Here is a 21,123-nt window from a genome sequence, read left to right on the forward strand (position 1 = left end):
CCCCTCCTGTTTCCTTCCGCAACAAGACGATTTGGCGCAGAAAAAAATAAACAAGTTGAAGTTTGCCGGATTGTGCGAGTGCATATCGTATTTTATTGATTATTTTGTTCTTGTCCTATATAAGAATAAAGCTCAATCGTAATGACTGTTCTTACGAAGCAGAGTCGTTTAATTAAAAAGGAGGAGGTGTCGGAGGCTCCTCTTGTTCACGAAAAGGTTTGCGATGAAGTAAGTACAAATTATTATAATCCCTAAAGAAAATCTTTTTATTCTGTTCTGCGTCATCTTTTCAGCAGAATTATCTATTTGAAACATAATAACATAACTTTAATCTACTAGGATGTTATGAGTTAAGATTTCAGAATATTTAAAGCTAAAGATACGTCTTGATGCACTCTGGACTCTGGGTGGATCCCTATTTTTACAGTAAAACCTTACCTTACTGTATTAATTTTCATACAATACTAAGGTTTCATTGCTGGTAGAATTCCAGAATAATATATCTAGGTACTTAGTAAAATAAATAGTGAATAAAAAGTAAAATTAATGAAAAGGTTTTTGTTTTTGCAAAGGTATTGGGTATATCAATGTTTTATTTAAATTTTACCCTTTCGCAGCAATATTTATTTACCCGCGACTTCGTCAGCGTAGAATAGTTACTTTTGACAGCGTAGGTGATTATGTTTTTTTGCATGGAATTAGTAAGTATGGAGTACCTAGTACCTACTAATTCCATGGTTTTTGTGATTAATGTGTTGTGTTTACCCACAACACATTAACCACAAAAAACCTTGTCAGATTAAAAATTTCTAGGACTTAATATTTTTGTATGAGAGCCAATTAAGTCTTTTGGTCATCTTTTAGTATGATTTTAATACAAACTTTCATCCCCCATAATAGTCATTTTGGGGTTAATTTTGAACCTATTTTTGAACAGGATCTTTAAATACAAGCATACCAAATTTTATTAAAATCAATCCAGCAGTTTAGCTGTGAAAGCGGAGCAGATGGACAGACTTTCATATCTATTAATTAGGTTTATTTTTTAATTCATATTGCAGTGGAAAATGACAGTGATAGTAAAATCAAATAAATTTTAGGAAGTTCAGATTGCTCTAAGTAAATTTTACATGTCCGGTATTGCATTGCAAATGAAGAAGTCCACATCTACTATCATTATTACTAGCGTCACTACCGTTGATTTTTTGTGATTTATGACAAGAAAACAACTTTTTATCTCTAACTTTGATCCTTGTGTCCTGGCCATTCTGTAGTCTCATCAATACGAGGCTCCGTTCAAGGTGTCTAATATGTAGCTTGTTAGAGAATACTATGTTTAATGTATGGTAAATTGGCTGTGGATTGCATACGTACTAATAGTTATACCTAGTTGGCAATTTAACAAGCATATAATTTTGATAAGTTTTTGTGGAAGGGTGTTATTTATCTAGTACTTGCCATAATGAAACCTCAGATCAAAAGGATGTAATAGGGATTTAAAATTGAAAACCTCTGACATTGTAGTATGTTTGCTGTATGGTTAAGATTGGAATTTTGATCAAGGCACCTTTCAAACAAAAATATGTAGAAGCTAGATTAGACATTTGCCACAGACATACATACACAGATACATCATATGATACTCAAAAACACCATTCTGGTTGGTCTGGTTAAAAACATATAAAATCTTTGTCGAATCGAATGACAAGACATCTGGAATGACTATTTCGACTACCGCCTCCAGACAATAGATAGTTGAGAATAAAATGTGAAAACTTGTGAACAGGAGAAGATCGACATCCACCCAGGTGTGCCGGTGGCGTGGGTGGGCCGCCGCGCCTCCGCGGGGCTGATGTGCCTGACCCTGATGGCCCTTTTCATGGCTTCCGTGGGCATCGTCACCGGGCTGGTGCTCTACAGGCAGTACCTGCGCACCGCGCACCGCTATCAGGGCATCTGCAGCATCCCTATCAACGAAGACCCGGTAAGCCGTACCTTTCACACGATGGAGCCACCTTGGACAATGGAGGTCCCGGGTTCGATCCCCAGTCAGGTCTTGATGAATGATCTTTTACAGATAGATGATGATGACGATTGATCTAAGTCTAGTATGTTTATTTATTTGTGTGTAACATTTTAATACATCTTTGGAGCTAACTCAATTATGTGTTTTTCGAAATCAATTCATCTCTTTTTCTTTTGACGAACATTATTCTCATTAGAAAAATACGTAAGTATTAGTGTATGTGTAACAAGCGTGCGTGACACTCTGGTGTTGCATAGGCTACGGTGACCACTTGCCATCTGGTGGACCGCATGCCTGGTTGCGTGCTTAGTAGTGTAAAAACAATACGAGTGGGTAGAATGTCGATGATTAAAGGGAATCCCGTATTTCCCGACAATCAACAAATTGATTCCATTGACCTTCTTGGCCCCGACCTCCGCCGCTCCTACGCGAGGCTAATTAGCTAAGTAGTAGAGGCACGTGATGTGTGGCTGCGGTGATCCCTGGTACTGTCTACAGCACATCAACTTGCCCAAATGAATTGTAATTTCGCCGTTATTACCGCCACATGTGTATATACCATACCGCCATACCAGACGTGCGCGACTCACTAGCGCAACCATCAATTTTTTATGGATTTATTCGAAAACTAAATATTACGGGAAATTTCCTATGCTATTTTTAATTTAGCATAAACATACACTTACACACGCTACACTTGATAAAGAATTTTGTTAGAGAGTAGGTATTATAGCTTTCCATTATGCAAAATTTTGTTTGTTATTTAATTTCTTAATTTGAAGACCTCGGTGGCGCAGTGGTCAAGTTCATGCCACTGAACCGAGAGGTCCCGGGTTCAATCCCCGGTCGGGTCATGATTGAAAATAATCTTTTTCTGATTGACTCGGGTCTTGGATGTTTATCCATTTATGTATTTGATAGTATCGTTGAGTTAGTATCCCATAACACAAGTCTCGAACTTACTTTGGGGTTTTTGTGATTGACAATTTGTGTGATTTGTCCATATATATATATTTATTTCTAATAGAATGTATGTAGTACCATTTTTTATTGATTTCTGTGGTATTCGCTGATAAATAAATAAATAAATATATAAATCACACAGTAAATAAATAAATACGTATATAAGAACAAATCACACAGATTGAGCTAACCCCAAAGTAAGTTCGAGACTTGTGTTATGGGATACTAACTCAACGATACTATATTTTATAACATATACATATATAGATAAATATCCAAGACCCGGCCAATCAGAAAAAGATCATTTTCCATCATGACCCGACCGGATTTCGAACCCGGACCTCTCGGTTCAGAAGCAAACACTTTACCACTGCTATCGGTGTCGTGATAAATAAAAGAAATATAATAAAAAATTGTGATGGTTGCAAATCCAATGCCACTTATGTAGGTATATTGTATTGTAGTTTTAATAGAGCATCACTTGTTTCTAATGAAGAAAATCTTTCTGAGGAAACTGCACTCGAGTCGATGATTTATCAACTCTTGTGTGAAATGGAGAAGCAATGTCAACCACTCCATTAATATAGCCGATGATTTTATAAGATTTCTTCGTCGCTTCCCGCTCTCTGTCCCTATTAATGCTTATATCTTTAAAACTTTTAAAAGTACTCAACGGATTTTGATGCGGGTGTTTTAATAGATAGTGTGATTCCTTAGGAATGTTTAGGTGTATTATAATGTAATAGATGTTGCCCGGGGCTTTGCTTACCTTTTTATAATGATAATATTAATTATGATTTTACCTGAGCGAAATCGGGACAGGCCTCTAGTACTTTTAAAGAACTTCTATATTGAATTTGTTATAATTTTTTCAGATAACCCATGTCCGTTGGAGGGGGGACCCTGACGTGCCGATGTTGTTGAGCCCCGACGAGGACAACAACGAAACTGAGGACACGCTGGTTGAGAGGTGCCTATCATTATGACCTGTTTTAGTCATCATGGGTTACAAGTTTTACAAGTACATCTCAATAAGACGAGGTAGACAAATATACTATGATCGCGCGATTGGACTAGATCTCTATTAGACTAAATCTTAACTAGAATCGCAAATTGACTGAATCGGAAATGGACGAGATCTCAGCTGGTCTAGCCATCATTATGACTCAGGTAGATATTAGGTGGATATTCTCGTTACATTCAGGTAGATATTCTCAGGTACATATTCTCAAGTAGATATTCTCTTTTGAAAAACAACCTTGATGTGTTCTTCTAGTTTATCATCAGAATTTTAATGTCCCTACTGCTGGGGCACTGGTCTTTCCTATGATATGATGGGTCACTATAGATACTTCACGCGAACCCAATGCGGATTGGTTGTTATAAAACTATATGTATTCCGAATTTCATCAAAATCGGCCCAGCTCTATAGAACGTGACTGGCAGACTATCGCATTTATAATATTGTATGGATACGAACCCTTCGGCCATATTGTAAACTGATTTCCTAACCAGATATATGTCGGGAAATTAACTATCAGAGGCGTTATTTTGACTCGGAACTAACTAAAACACAGATCGGCAATCAAGATGTTTAGTTTAATTTCGTTAACACAATTCTGAATTTAAATTAATAAAAATCAATAACGAGACAAACGATCCGTCGCGATAAAGGCGTGTTCACTTCGCGCCGGCCGAACTCTGAGTGCGAGCTCGAACGACGCGTCGCCCCCGACGTTCCGTTAGCACGTGACGTTTGCGACACTAGCGCCATCCGCTGCCGGTGCGGCAAAGTCACGTACTGTGTCTCGATGTGGTCAATTGAGCCTCTTAATATTCGCGCCGACATATATTTTTCTTTTATAGAAACCGGGTTTCCAATCAAGATACATAATTCTCTTTTGGAAACGGGTTTCGAATGAAGACAAATAAATCTTCTTTGGAAACATCAATCAAAACTATGTACTTATAGATATGGATTAGTGGAAAAAAACATCTCCCAATATTTTTATTTTGAATTTTGATCATGCGTTCCTTTTGCTTATGACAGCTGTATTATTTACTGCAGGCGACATCGTTGGCAGCTGCTAGTAAAACATATTGGAAAGTGATTATCATTCCAAAAAAAACAATAACTTTTTTAAAGATTCGACATCGGAGACAATTACGAGAAGGTGCTAGTGCTGGACAGCGGGCGCAACTTCGAGTTCATCCACGACTTCACTGTCAACCTCACTGGTAACTCTCTCATTTTAACGTGTTATATTCTTGGCTGTGACGATTTGAAGCCTAGGGTCCAAATTCAAAGCGTTTGTTCAGAAATTAGTTTTTTAGAGCGATGCTCCAGTGTCACTCTTTCGTTTAGAAGTTCATCGACAGACGACGCAGTACAGCGCAGATATTGTATGAAGTTTCTGCGCATGTCAACGCACGTCAGTGCTGTAGTATTTTACAGTAAATGAACCATCTTGTTACGGGGTTTGCACAGAAGAGAGAGATAATTTTTTAGTGGTTGCCATATACAAAAATATGTTGCAATATATGCAAATGTTATTTAAAACAATTTCTGTTGTTCAATACGTACTTTCTGAAAATTTGGAGATTATGGTTTGGAAATTTGAAAAAAAAACGATCAGGAAAGCCTACATTTGCTGCGGACTCGCCTAAAAATTCGCCACACGATTACAATCTTTATGTTTGTCGAATGTATATCCTGTGGTCCAGCGATAGTGGACGACACGCGCTGCTTCATGATGTCGCTGGACCCAAGCATCCTGCTGCCGCCGGAGCAGCTGATGCTGGGGCTGCGCTCCGGCGCGCGCTTCGACGTGTCGCGCGTGCGCAGCGCGCTGCGCGCCGACCTGCGCGCGCGTCCACCCCCCCCCACCGCGTCCGCCTTCCTCTTGCTCGACGCCTGCCTCGACAAGCCCACTTACATGCTCAAGATGGATGACACTGCTCTCGGTAACTCATTTTCAGGAGAACAGGAGTTATGCGACTATGGGTGATTAATGAAAAGAAAGAAAATGCAAGCGAGCGCTGTGTCCCTGTTGATTTACGCGTACATGGACAAGCCTACTTTCATGCTCAAATTGAATGCGAGATTATGGGACCGTGGCTCGGTAGTTTGTATGTGGTCGTCCAAATCAAAAGAGACCTTATAGCGGCTAGCACTTAGGTCTTTATTGCCGTTGTTCCAATACAAAACAATGGCAAAAAGACCTAAGTGCTAGCCGCCATAAAGTCCCTTTTGATTTGGACGACCACATATAATACCACTTGTATACTAAAGTGGGATGAATGAAGATAAAGTGAGCAACTGATGTAGCGAATGCTGTGTCCCTGTTGATTTATGGACAAGCCAAGCCTACTTTCATGCTAAAGATGTTTGAGAGTGCTCTCGGTAAGGTTTTTTTAATACAACGTTGCAAGCAAACAATTTTTTTTATTTTTATTCAAAACTCTTTATTCAAATCAAACATTAGTAATGTTTTTACGATTGTTTTTCTACGATTTTTTTAAACATACATTTTATTTTTTTTACAAATTATTTTTTTGGAACTTTCATAACTGGGGACGACATCAACACGGGTTGATGTTCCCAGTTATGAAAGTTCCCCGTTTGACCTTGGGTCATTAACTATATCTATTCCAAATTTCATCAAACTCGAGAGTGTGGAAGCGTGACAGAAAGAGCATTATTAGTATGCAAGTATGGATTAATTAATATAAAAATCGATAGTATGTATATGAATAGTGAATGATTTGTATGTTTCCAGTGCGCAAGCGCTCGGCTTCGGAGCCGCCGCGTGAGTTCATCCAGTTCTCGGGCAAGCACGTGCAGGAGATCGAGATCGGCAACATGGCCGAGCTGCTGCAGTACGAGAAGAATTTGGTGCGTCTATATTTATTTATATAGCAAAGTTCAAGCATTCATTCAGAAATCTGTGTGCGTAATGCGTTGCTATTTACATCTCACCGTCAAGTCGAATCGCAGTGAGACGCAGTTGACCAATCACAGTGCGTCATTGTGACGCGACGACAACCACACCGCGATGTGATTGGTTCCCTGCGTCTCGCTTCGAATCGACTCGATAGTGAGAAGTGAGATGCAAACCCAAACTTCGCCTTCACAGGCACGACTTTATATTGCGTAATATTAGTTAATAAAATTACAAACTACTGACATTTCGGAACGACCATTGCTGTGAAGAAATGCCGAAATTCATTTAAACACTGTTGTTCTCTATCATGCCACATGGGCTTACTATTATTACATAATTCTTACATATTTTTTTATTCTAATAATATTACAAAGTACATAAAGTATTTGGTTATAAAAAGTATTAAAAAAAATTGTCATTGGAGTGCTAATAACAAAAATATGGATACTAAACACGATTAACCCACCAAAATATATGATAATCGAGCTCGAATCGATAGATCGAGCGTTCAAGCTGGCAAACAGGCACGGGGCCCACCTCATGGTAAGTGGTCACCACAGCCTATGGAGGTTTCACACGCCGATTTTATTACCTAGGTTCTTATGCCACAGTAATCTGTAATTACTGCCTACGTCACACTTTACACAGAAACATATTGCAAGCACAGCTGTTTATTATATTATTTATCTGTAATATTATGGAATGCAATAAAATGTTTTTAATTTGGTTTTGGTGGCAGGCGATCTTCGCCCTATGCTCCACCTCTGTTTTTTTTAGTGTGGGGATTCTTTGAACAAATTGTTAATTATTATTTTTGAAGATTGATATGTCCATATTTCTGGACGTTATTTTTTACTGACAAAACTACTGGACCGATTTTGATGAAATTTGGCACAAATAGCTAGTAATTTAGAAAGCTAGTAATAGAATAAATACTCAACAACTGAATTTGATCATATCAGACGTTGATAAAAGGTTTCGTCAGTTGGAACGTATAATATCAATAATATTTTAGCGAAACTATATACATATGTAACTTTGACATTATATTTTTTAGTTTGTATTTCAGAAATTTTAAGAGCTTTTTTTTATTATAGGAATTAAAAACATCCTTTATAATTTCCAGGGCCGCCCCGGAGCCCCCGCGGCCGCGGAGCCGGCTCCGGCCCGCGGGATCTAGGATAGACCTCTTAGTGAATGAATTTTAATGTTAAACCCCCCCAAGTAGGTCCCGATATGAAGGTTTGGTGACCGGAAAAGTAAAAATTGTGATTTCGCCAAGAAAGTACTAAATATGTTGCCATTTCATTACGAGCATAAATATAATGGCAACACCATTTTTTATTTTTCTGGTCGGTATATTTATAAAGTACTAAGAAAAATGGCATTTAATTAAGGTTTCCATATTTATTATGGGAAGCTTCTAAAATATATTTTATTCAAATAATGAAATATGAACGCACATGACATACTTTTGAGGCTTGTAAATTTTTAATAGGGAATATTACGCAAAGCTCGGCGCAGATGGCTCTACTGTTAGAACTAGGGTTAACAAACATTACCTATGGAAACTTTGCAGCGTTTGACCGGTTTCCCATAGATTTCGAATTTTTTATCTTTTGGAAAACGATTTTCCCAATATTTCGGCACCCGAATACGCAACACTGTTGTAAATTTTCACAAACGAATGCTTACATAATGAAACAATAAAATACTCTAAAATAAACGTTTTGATCGACTTAGTAAAAAGGTTTTGTTTACCGTTTGGTGCTGCACTCTGGCGGGATAAAATCGCAGTAATACTAGGGAGTATTACTGCGATTTTATTATTAAATTATTATATATTGATCTCAAATATTGAAACTGATTTTACAAGACTTGATTTGCACAAATTTTATGCTGAATTTGTTCAAGTATAATGAATTGAATGTATTTGGATTATTAAATTGTGTCTTCTATTTTTTATCTATTTACGTATTATAAGATTATTTTTGTAGCGTAGATCATAATCGATTATTTTTATTATTCATCTAAAATCCATGTGATTTTGTGAAATGCAATTTCTTACATCGTAATATTTACTACTCAATAAAACTCTGCTTTTATTTGACATTTTAAATTGAATCTTTAAAAAAAATAATTATACATACAGTTTATATGGATGCATAAATAAATAATGTGTCAAAAATGAGGAAATTTAGAAAAGAGTACAGGTGTTTGGGATTCCTACGGCAGAATGGGGATGTATATGTTAGATTTAGTCCAAACTTATAGATGTTAAGAAAATCACTTAGTCATTCTGGTTGCATGTTTAGTTTAGCATGTCGTAAAACAAAAGACACCAACAAATATATAAGCATTTCATTCTTTTGGAATTTGAATTGTAGACAATTCTATAGATCTCAATGTGTGTGCTAATTCATGTACTCAATGTCTTTAAAACTTTATTAGAAGAACTCATACTTTACATTAAATGAATATTTAATGAATATTCACCAAAAATACTAAAATAATTTCTTGAAAAACACAAGTGCAGATCTTGAGGGCTTTAACAAAAGTCTGATTATGGATACATCACTCATCTCTCAAGGAGTTTTGGTGTTATCGTCGAATAAAGTAATACACATACATGAATTCGGAAACATAAGCTCCTTTTTTGGGCAGTCGGGTAGGTAAACATGCAAATTGAAAAGTCGAATTGAAATTAACTTAAAATGTATTTGAGTATTTCCGCCTTCGTTTATGTTTTTGCATGAATGTCTTCGTTATATTGTTGTCGCAAAGTATTATCAACTCCGAATACTTAGCACCCAAGTGCCATCTCATGATTTTAATTATTAAGTAAACTGACGTTTTAGTTTTCTCTCGGTTATTTAAAATATACAAACATTTCCATTTTTACTATGTGTCAAAAGTGAAGAAAATTTAATTTTGACGAATTAATTATTTTTGCTATTGCAATACCTAATTGAATGGTCAAGATTGGTTGATAAACACTGTGATAAACACCCAGTGTAGCCAGCCTACAAGAGACAGTGACATTTAATTTCTTCACCTTCCTGACAGGTTGTATTAGACAAATAATGAAACTACGTCACTAACAGATAAAGTTCATTATCATCTGTCAAGAAAATGTTTGAAATGAATTATTGGTAACGGAATTTATCAGTTGCAATAAGATCTGAGGCTATTGATTTTTTCTAGATTAAGAATGATTTTATCTCCACAACTAAATTGTGAAATATTGTTGCACGATGTAAGGGCCACGCCCCATTGCTCCGTCGACCTCAGTCACGTTGACATACGTCGACAGACAACACAGAAGTTGTATGGAGATTTGACGTACGTCAACACACGTTGTGTCAAAGGTCCTATGGTAAACAACGGAGTTGCAACGTGCTGCGTCGTGCGAGCAATGGAGCGCGACTCTAACTAAACTATTTTTTGTTATCACATTACTGTTACTTGATGTTAGTGCTGTATTCACATTAAAGTTATCAGTAAATAAAGTATCTATGGATTAAATGACTTTTCTTTCATATTGCACTAGTGCGAGAGCCGTTTTTAGAGATTTTTTTTATTCTTAGACGTAAATTTGGAGCCCCGACAACGTGACGTACAGCGCAATAGTGGCGACTATTTTTACGTTTCAGAGTGATGTTCGATCGAATAGGTTAACGGGGGTACGCCTCGATATTATAGTGTTTTCAGAAACTATCAAAATCAATTTTTTGCACAGATATAGAAACATTCTATTTGATAGGAATTCAATATATTCAATACATAATGTAATAAGGATTTAGGACTATCAATCTTGTACTTTTTAGACGTAAAAAAACGGAGAGGTCTATAAAATGTATACTAATTTTATGGTTAGGTGCAATAAGAAAAAATAAGCTCAAGTATGAATATTTTAGACCCAATACTACAAACTAGAGAACAAGACAATAGAATGCGTCTGAGCGAGTTTTCGTGAATATCAGGCAGTGGCGTACCTATCTGTGAGACTGCTCGGGGCATTTTGTTCCCCTTGAGTCATATATCAACAAGTAATACTTTATATTATTAACTGCTACACAGTATAGGGTGTTAAGGACAGGAGGGGAAAATGCATTTTGCGAAAAATAAATTTTTCATTGTGTCTATTGAAACTGTTATAACTCCTGTTGTACCCGCCGCCCTGGGCCATTTTCCTTTAGCTACGCCACTGCATCAAAGGACAGCATTCACATCGCCAACAATACGACGATGCACGCTCGTACGGCAAATTCAAAAACGACAGAAAACCTGTGCATTCGAGCAACCCTATTCTATGGCGCACAATGGTTTCCGTGAAATAATGCTTGCGCCGTTTTATTACCTGCGAGTGGATCGTAAAATAGGTTTTGACAATGTTTTGTGTAAGAAACAAGGAGGGGAATTGATTTTGCAACCTGTATTTAATCTAGAAAATATGTAAACGGCACTTTGTACCTACTTACACGAATCTATTGAGACTGGAGCCAGAACTCTCAACAACTCATTTCGTTTTGTTTCCTTTGTCTATTTATATATTTATTATTTCGTTTGTCTGTAGCCCACCCTCTCCTTGGGTACATGCTATGTATGAAGCTAATGTGCAAACATACGTGCGTACCCACGGTACGTATCACAGCTATACGTTTAAGCTATGTCAATTCTTTACTTGTTTTTTTACTTGCTATATATATGTATACCTAAACCTTCCTCTAATATATATATATAAAGGTGTAATTTCTGAATAAATTCAAATAATTTATTCAGAAATTACACCTTCACAGGCACTTTTCCTCGTCAATTTTTATATTTATAGTTATTTCTCATATTTGATTTATACACCAATTTCGTCCTAATTTGCGTTAACGATATTTCAGATTATTTATTGTACAGCTGATTTTTTGACATCCCATCTCTCGGACTTTATAATTAAAAACGGATTTTGTTGTGTTTTTTTTTTTAAATTATTTATAATTAAAAACTCACAACAAAATCCGTTGCGTAGTTTTAAAGATCTAAGAATATTAGGTGCATAGGTACAGACAGCGGGAAGCGACTTTGTATTCGGTATACTAGGTACCTATGTTGTGAGTAGTAAAGTCGCTTTAAAACTAGATGAAAATTCGATTTCAACGTGTACGTCAACCATAACAGAATGAAACATTCCCTACATAAGCACAAGCAAAATTAATGCGATATATCCGTTTAATTTCCCTGTAACACCGCGTAACAACTATCAATCGCGCGCGGGCCTCATCGCCGCCATTTGCATATTCCAACAATTAGGTACATCACAACAACGCAGCCGTGATATTAATCCACAATTACGATTCCTTGGCATCGCCTCTTTGTTTGTTCGCCTTGTATATTGAACGCCGTGAGCGAATATCGGCGACACGGGGCTTGGAGTATATTGGAGTTTTCACGCGGTCATTATTACGTAAATGACGGCTTTATTTGGAAATTGGAAACAAAGATAGGTAATAAAACCTTTTTATGGGCTTTTTACGAGAAATGTATGCGAGAAACTACCTACTAACATTTCTTATAAAGGGTAATCTGCCATATTTAGATGAGTGACATCTACTTAAAAAAACAAAGAAAACTTTAAATACAGAAATCACGATTTTATTTCTGTCGAGTTAGATAACTACAAAATCGATATTGGTAGATATGCCCTTAGGTACTTTCTTAATTTCACACAGTTAGGTACCTACTCTTTCAATTAAATGTGAACAATATTAAAAAAAGGAAAAAGCCACAGTTTGGATAGGTAGTTAGTTACTTAGGTACTTTTTTCTAAAATAGTTACCACAATCCTCGACCTATCGGAACTAAAATTGTGATAATCTTTGTGCTAAAAGATTTAAGACGAGATCTCTAGAAATTCCATGCTCTTGTAACGCGGAACAGTTTCTGTGTATTGGTTTGTACCACTTTGCCGCCGGCACTCGCATTAAGATATGCAAATGTTATTAGGAGTGTACGCGCGCATTATCTTATATCTGCTGCGATTAGGGTTGCCATCTTTTGAAATAAAAAGTCGCTAAGTATAATAATATGTTTTACCTATATGTTTTTCGAAAACATTTCCTTTCTACAGTATAATTATCAAAGTAATTAAAAAGTTTTTTTTAATGATTAAAATGGAAATCTTCAGCACACATTTTCGTCACATAAATAGAAATGATATATTCATAAAACAAATTCGCTTCACGCCGTCTGTCTGTCCCCATGTGTACAAGTACTTAGACGTTTAAAACTACGCAACGGATTTTGATCTGAGTTTTTAATAGGTAGATAGAGTAATTCAAGAGAAAAGTTTAGACTAAAATAGCTAGTATATATACTAAAAACTGTAATAGCTTAAAGCATTTTTTATCTTAACAAAACAAGAGCGAAGGCGGCGAAAGGAGGAAGAAGTATATAGGTAACCCTAGATCCGATACGCTGTTTTCAAGTTTACAACCGATGCGATGCGATCAGAGTAATGAAGATCAGATCCGAGTATTATTGCCAACTTCCGGTGTTATGGGTGGATCATTCCTGCTTCGAGCTGATAATACTTGAACTTTTGTGTGTCTTTGAATATTCTCTTAAACTTCCATAATTTGCCTATTAAGTTGTATAATAAGCTAAGTTTCGCTTCCACGACGTCTAGATGGCTAGACAGGGCAGGTAGTGTAATATTATTTTATATCCCAGTTGTGGCCCCACTGTTGGGTAAAGGCCCCGCCTCATTTCTTCTTATTTCCTGTCTTGTGTGCAGTCAGATTAGGTACTTAAAATCATTCGACAATATCAACTTTGGCTTCTTAAAATTCACAATTCATATAAGCATGTAAGTACGGGGACTAATATTATATGTTCGTATGAATTGTGAAAACTAAATGCCGGAAAAATACATTATCGCGATACAGTTCGCCATACTTCGGCAGATTTAGCATGCGCAATGTTCGTGCATTCGTTTCGGCATCTGTCTGAGTTCGGCGATAGTGTGTTGCCGACGTAAAACTTCGTTTTTCTCTTTATCCAGTGACCACCGCGTTGCGTTCTTGTTGGAATAGTATAATAAGTAAGATTGCATTAGCAGTCTCGAAAGTAGCGAACGAGTTCATTCATTTTGTGTTAGAAATATTAACATCGGTTAAAATTCGCCGAACGTGGCGAATTCCGAATACATTGTTGGTTTTATTTGCGATAAAAAAAGCTCACATATTACGAGTAGCTACGAAAACCTTCGTTCATTCGTATCCGTGAGGTCATAGTGTATTTATAGCACTATGCTCTAACTATATTATCGGCAAAAAGTTCTCAAACCATAGCTTTAGACATTATTATACTTTGCTGGTTTTTCTTACGTACATAATGTTTTAAACATTTGGTATCTGTATGGATAGCGTCTCGATACATATCTCTCCGTTCGCGAATATGTAAATAAAAAAAAGTTTGTTTCCATATGAGATGTGAGGATACCGTTAAAGAAGAATTAGTTTATGTAGATCCGCGCCCGAGGCCGAGGCACGGCGTAAGTTGGTTACCGCCAAATTTTGATTGCGAGACCTATGTGGAATTTATGCGATGTGTGTCTCACAGCTCGCGTTTCAACAGTCAATGCGGGATGAGATTTACCATAACGTGGGTGATCATATCGAAAACTTCAAAATGTATACGGAATATTAATAGTTAGGCGCTTTCACGAAATGTATATGGCACATTGATAGTCACTTTTAGGTTACGTTTTGATTACCAATACCAAAACCAATCAAATCTCTTGTTAACCGCACTGGGTCAGTTTACCTAAAACATTAATCGGGATCGGAAAAGTGATGTCTATGATAGCGCCTAATGAATCTGTTTGTTATTTTTATTTAACTAGATACTTATGCACTTACTATTAATTTTTTACCTAAAATAATAATAACCCTAAAATCATAAGAAATAATATTTTTGCTTGCAAATTCTAAAATCATGTCAAATAATTTCAATTTAGGATGATATAGAGGAGCTCAATGGCGCAGTGGTTAGCATGTCTATATATATATATATATATATGTCTATCGTAAGACCTCATATAACCTCAATCTACTAAACAAACGCCTATATAGGTAATCCACATATACAATACACAGCCATACTACTATCCCTATTTACCCAGGCGCGCCGGTGTTGTGACGTCACGGTACAACCACAACAACGGCCCAATCTACGCAACGGCGCGTTGAAACAAGGTAGGTCATTTGCATATCTTAATCTGAAGCGAGACGACGAGCTCCCACAAGTGTGCTCCCTATGCTACTTTCTGATTTGGCCTTACTACTCACTTAATTGCAAACCAAATGTTAAATAGACAAACAGTTTATTAGTAAAGACAACTACACAAAACATAATACTTACATCCGAATACAGCTAGACAATTATTACGTGCTCAATTGTAACTTATCGCCTTTTCCACGCATAGCAAAAAGGCAGGTATCTGACTGACAGGCAACGTACAACCGAAACTGTGCGTAGAAAGTTGAAATACGTACCTATATAGGTTTGGTGGGCAATGCGGGGGTGCACTAAGAGATGATAGATTCCTGAAATTCCCACTGACAACCGAATTTTTACGTGCGTAAGAAGTCGCGGGCAAAAGGAAATGTTTTGTGATTTTGGTTGATCAAGAAGTATTGTGATTTTTGACTTCTAGGTATAGCACCAATACAAATCTAATGGCTGATACAAACTAAATACGCAATTCAATTCACATACATTTGACGCGCATTTCTTTGCATGATGAAATAGGTCTGGTCTGGTTGTTAAAAATTGGCGGAACAAATCAAAGTTCAATGAAGAGCCCACTTCCCGAGGCGCTCGTCTTATAATACACACCTTCAGAATTAAAATGCCTCGGCGAAAGTGATTTTCCGTATTTTAACCGACTTCCTAGTCGGTACACTCAACATTTTTTCATGTTTTGAATCTAAATTGTGCGCAATCGAATAAATAAATGCTTATTAAAAAAAATTGTTATCATTAGAATAAAAGGAATTGTGTTGATCTAAACGTAAGATAGGACAATCAACTTTTTCTCCTAATCGATGAAAGGCACACTTTCGAACTAGTCAAATCAGATACTGTTTTTATGTCAAAACAAAATTTTAAATATGGAACTTGTATGAGTACGACAGCGATGTACTATGACCTCGTGATTTCGGAGACCAAACGCATTCCTAATAATGAGAACAAAAAATACATAAACACGATAAGTAATAAAACTGATCTATTAAAATGTACGTTTATTTATTGTACCTATTTGGTTATATACATATACGCATTTTATTTTTTATATACATTTTATTTTTTTCCCAATCAAATAGCCAATAGACTGAACCTTCTCTTTTTGAATGCCGTCTCTTCCGCGGCCATCTTTGAATGCAATGGAGCCAGTCAATTCAAAACGGTGGAGTGGACATCGCGTGTTAACTCCTGTCTATCATTTACGCGACTTTCGTGGTCTGATCACGCGCATCAACGTTTATTTCAATTCGTCTGTGTTTGCCGGACAATCAATATTGTGTACACCAATCCGCCGTTGGGTTGCCATTGCGATTTTGTAACACGATGATTACCATCGTCCTTCTTTCTCTCATCGTCTGTTGTACTGGTCTTCGTTTGACCACGCCGCCGGTTGTTCTGTCCATGTTTGAACTGCTGCAGCATCGGCGCTGCTAGTGGTTACATCGTACTGCCAAGAAACATTGGTGCGAAGTGATCGGTTTGGAATCCGCTGTGAAACAACTTTTTATACCCGCATCTAAGTGATAAGATGTGACCAGCGCCGAGAACCCTGCGTGGCTAAACAGGTCAGTGACAGATTTCAATAGACTTTTATTTTCTACCACCATATATATGGTCGTGTCTAGGATTAATTGTGTTATGGTGTGCACACATATTTGTTAATGTATACGGGAATAGATTCGCGAAGCGATTCGCTTATACTACGAATTGTCGCGTACCCTTTCGTTTCCATAGCAAGCGAAAGAGACACCAATCATTCACTTCAAGAATACACGGATATCTAGTCACCTCATTTATGCTCGATTATGTCGATGCAAATCCGCAACAACAGCCAACTCTCGCCGCAGTATAGAGAGTATGTGCACTATTCTCGTACTATCCAAAGATGCAATAAGTTAAATTAGCATTTTGTGTCTAATATTTGTTTGTAAACTGGTTCCGTGATCGGTGATAGGTATCCAATATCATATAATTAATACCACATTATAGATAGATAATTCATTATATCTACATATTAACTTTTGTGCATTATTGTTCGAATACAAAACAACGGTAATAAAGACCTAAGTGCTAGACGCCATAAGGTCCTTTTTGATTTGGATGACCACAATTTATTACTATTCGCAAATTAAATACTTTGCTTTTATCTTAATTTTCCCGGTCATCACCGTATTTATTCTTAAAAATCGATCGTTAAATTCCCGGGAAACTCTGATTCTACAAGAAACTCGATTTCTTGCAATCAAAACCGTTTCATCTTAGACATAAATAGATATAACAAACGAACTCGGCTCAAGCAAATCTTATCCGTAATTCAAGTGAATAAAGCCGACGTCATCGGCAATAAGGTTGTTGGTTAATAAGAAACGTCAAACAAGTTTCGCATTTTACAAAGGGTGGAAGTTAGATTAAAATAGTTTGAACAAGTTTGGGCGAGTTGACACTGGATTGGGATGTTCGGGGCTACGTTTAGCGTCTTTATTACGATCTTAGTAACACGAATTTGTACACAACACTTACTGTGCAGTCGCAGTGTCGCTCCTGTAAGAATTAGGAAGTAAATTTTCTATACTTATGTATAAAGTATAAACCGTCAATGAATTGAATATTAGCTAATGAAAGGTTTGTCGAAGATCATGGTCGTAGTGCTAAAATACATTCGTAGTAGAGTGAGTGAATTTCACGAGCATTCTGAACGCCGCCGTGGGCTATCATTAGTGTTTATGAAATTGTACAGTACACAGTAATCAATTTAATTATTCCATTTTATAAATAAGTAAAGTAATGGTACAATGTTAATTTTATAAATGTTTAATTTAAAAAAATAAATTCTTTATTCAAAAAAAATATGCGACACTAATCAAACGCTACACGCCGCGTTCAAACAGTCTTGAAATTCACCCAGTATCACAATTTAAAGATTTATAGGTATAAAGTTTTAAAAGAATCCTGGCTGGCTCGTTACAGTCGAGCACAGGCCAGGAAGAGTGAGAGAGAGAATGAAGATATAGGACTATATTAGACAAAGATCTGTGTTTATCTACTATATTTCACAATAAAGATTTTTTATATTTGATATTGGACGCGGTTCACTTTCAACCGGTCCACATGATAGTAGGGACTAATACTATAACACTCACTATTTTGGGCATAGGTGTAAAAATGAGGCAAGTCACGAGAAGCACATCAAACAGATCCAGGTTGGGGTTGAATTGTGTGCAATAAAGATGGTTAAAAAGGCTTATTACGGCGCTCCGCCGGGAATAAATAATAGCGCTGTAAACGACCGCGGAACACGACAGCGCACTCCCGCCAATATGTATAGGATAGAAGTTTCACCTCTGATGACCCTAGATGGCGTATGGTTCCCGCCCTAGAATATTACCAGTCCATATTCTCCCGTGGTCTGAGGCGAGCTGGTAATATAAAACCTTGGTAGATCTGTATTATAATACTATTTTACCTGACTATATCAAATCCAAACCTTAATTCCTTCTAATCAGAACTGAGTCACTTCAATGGCTTCATCAGAAGCTGTTAAGTCAGGCAGAGTACAGGTGTTTGGGCACTCGAGACAGGTGAGGATATGAGCCATTGCGGGGTGAAGCATAGTCCCATTGTGCTGTAACTCTAGGTTGAATTCCGTTTTGTGGCTGGCTTGCTTTGGTCCAAGCGGTTAAGGCCCATCTGTGAACCGAAAGGTCCCTGTCTGGAATCCTACTTGTGCCGCATGAGTTTGTCCAATCTAACTTATGTATAGTATAGTAGTTTTCTTCGACCACCTTTTTCTTCGCGTGAACGAAAAACATCGCGAAGAAACCTGCACACTCGTTGGCAATGGGTACTTTGCATAGATTTGACGACCTCACCACCACGGGCGCAGTGGTAAAATGCTTGCCTCTGAACCAAGAGGCCCCGGGTTCGATCTGGGTCATGATGGAAAATGATCTTTTTCTGATTGGCCCGGGTCTTGATGTTTATTTATATATGTATTTGTTATAATATATAGTATCGTTGAGTTAGTATCCCATAACACAAGTCTCGAACTTACTTTGGGGCTAACTCAATCTGTGTAATTTGTCCTAACATATTTATTTATAGATCAAATAAATATTTTTCTTGTATCTATGGTACTTTGATTTAGTGGCTACTTGTCACCAAATCAAAGTAGTCGTAAAAGTAATGTCAGTTGCCTTTAGGCGACGAAAAGAACTGACATGGTTAACAATAACATACTCGTTAAGAAAAATAGATTCCGTATCGCCAGCCTAACATGTCACACTTCTGTAACGTCACTATTCCAGCACGCGGCTGTTTCGGGGAGCCCTGGATTACATTCCAGAGTGATAGCGTTGCTATTCACAGCGTTACCAAATACTAAACTAGCTTTTGCCCGCGGTTTCTCTCGCGTGATTTGCCTCTTTTTTCTCTGTTTTATTTTTCTCTTAACTGCAGGCAACAACTAGTATTATTATATTCCAAAACAAATAAAATGATAGTTTAAAATGTATGTTTTTCATCTTGCCTTGAATGGACAACAGTGCTACGGGTATTCGTAATGACTACGGATATTGTTGTAGTGGCCTCTACGAACATTCGTAGACGCTACGATTTGTAGTTAAGCGCGTAGCATGGCTACGAAATGTTCGTAGCGATATTTTTGTTATGACTTCAATGATCTCTCTCATCTTCTTAGTTAATGTTTATCTATATCCTTAAATATTATAAAACAAAGTCAAATGAAGAATGTTTCTAGTTTCTTTCGTGGCTGAGACGCTGCGACGACCGGGATTAATTAAAATTTTACCGTTAATTTTAGAATTCGACTGTGATTTCACAAGAAGCCACTTACGTCAACTCTCTGCGAACTTAGTCGCCTTGTACGACATCTGTGGTAGGGTGTGGATGAAGTGGTCTTACTCTAGGGCGGAACCACACGCCATTATACTAGTTGCAAATTCTATTCCTCCTTCCTACTTTTTCGTTGCTATTAATTGAATGAATGCCAAAGTATAAATTAATGTGAGTGAGGATGTTTGTCACTCAATGCGACGTAATATATTCTATAAATTAATAATAAAATAAATAAATATATTAGGACAAATCACACAGATTGAGCTAGCCCTAAAGTAAGTTCGAAACTTGTGTTATGGGATACTAACTCAACGATACTATATTTTATAACAAATACATATATAGATAAACATCCAAGTCCCGGACCAATCAGAAAATGATCATTTTCCATCATGTCCCGACCGGGGATCGAACTCAGGACCTCTCGGTTCAGAGGCTGGTTGTATAAATATTATGTAACTTCAGTTTGTAAAACCTATGACAAAAATTTCGTATGCTTTATGGCGGGACATAGAGAAGCTCATTCCAATGTATTATACCTATTATGTAACCTGTGTTCACGAAATAAACGAATTGAATTGAATTGAATTGAGGCAAGCACTTTACCACTGTGCCATCGAGATCGTCAAATATACTTCATTCGTCGTCAAATAACGTCATTTTATAACAATATATATATATATATATATATATATATATATATATATATATATATATATATATTCTGCAGCTACTATTGTATAATATGTCTGTGGTGTCCCTAGGCGAGGATAGAGACGTGGATTATTAAAATGTCGGAATATGTAAAAATATTTCGACCCAACCTCAAATGTGTCATTTTGAGTTTAATATCGTGAGGGTCGTGGGAAAGGTGACGTTAGATGAAATTTGTACGGGTTCCACCTGTCAACTTTGACGTTAACTTCGACCTGCGCAAAAAAACGTATAGTACCTACGCCACTTTGTCTAAACGACGGCGATGCGGAAGTTAAAGTTAACGTCAAAGTTGACTAGTGCAATCATGGAATGATGTAGGTA

The 21,123-nt window shown here is 37.0% G+C and overlaps 2 protein-coding genes across 2 annotated transcripts in view; both read left to right on the plus strand.

Annotated features, from left to right (window-relative positions):
• Positions 1 to 7: 7 nt before the first annotated feature.
• LOC128681208 (integral membrane protein 2A-like) lies at positions 8 to 10,458 on the plus strand. Its single transcript, XM_053764978.2, has 7 exons — positions 8 to 228; positions 1,787 to 1,984; positions 3,865 to 3,959; positions 5,136 to 5,227; positions 5,714 to 5,953; positions 6,769 to 6,884; positions 8,060 to 10,458. Exons 1-7 carry the CDS (start codon positions 142 to 144, stop codon positions 8,111 to 8,113), a joined length of 882 nt encoding a protein of 293 aa, XP_053620953.1. The 5' UTR covers positions 8 to 141; the 3' UTR covers positions 8,114 to 10,458.
• A 6,187-nt stretch (positions 10,459 to 16,645) lies between these two features.
• Positions 16,646 to 21,123, plus strand: part of side-II (sidestep II) — a 458,967-nt gene continuing 454,489 nt past the window's right edge. Inside the window, exon 1 of the mRNA XM_053747702.1 lies at positions 16,646 to 16,796. The gene's annotated coding sequence lies outside the window, so the exon portion shown is untranslated. The remainder of the gene's footprint in view (positions 16,797 to 21,123) is intronic.

The sequence above is a fragment of the Plodia interpunctella genome, chromosome 1 (assembly GCF_027563975.2).
Source record: "Plodia interpunctella isolate USDA-ARS_2022_Savannah chromosome 1, ilPloInte3.2, whole genome shotgun sequence".
NCBI classification, from domain to species: Eukaryota; Metazoa; Arthropoda; class Insecta; order Lepidoptera; family Pyralidae; genus Plodia; species Plodia interpunctella.

Coding starts and splice junctions, on each gene's coding strand:
- LOC128681208 (XM_053764978.2), top strand. CDS start 142: ATGACTGTTCTTACGAAGCAGAGTCGTTTAATTAAAAAGGAGGAGGTG. Junction 5,228..5,713: donor CTTCACTGTCAACCTCACTG/GTAACTCTCTCA, acceptor CCTGTGGTCCAG/CGATAGTGGACGACACGCGC. Junction 6,885..8,059: donor TGCAGTACGAGAAGAATTTG/GTGCGTCTATAT, acceptor TATAATTTCCAG/GGCCGCCCCGGAGCCCCCGC.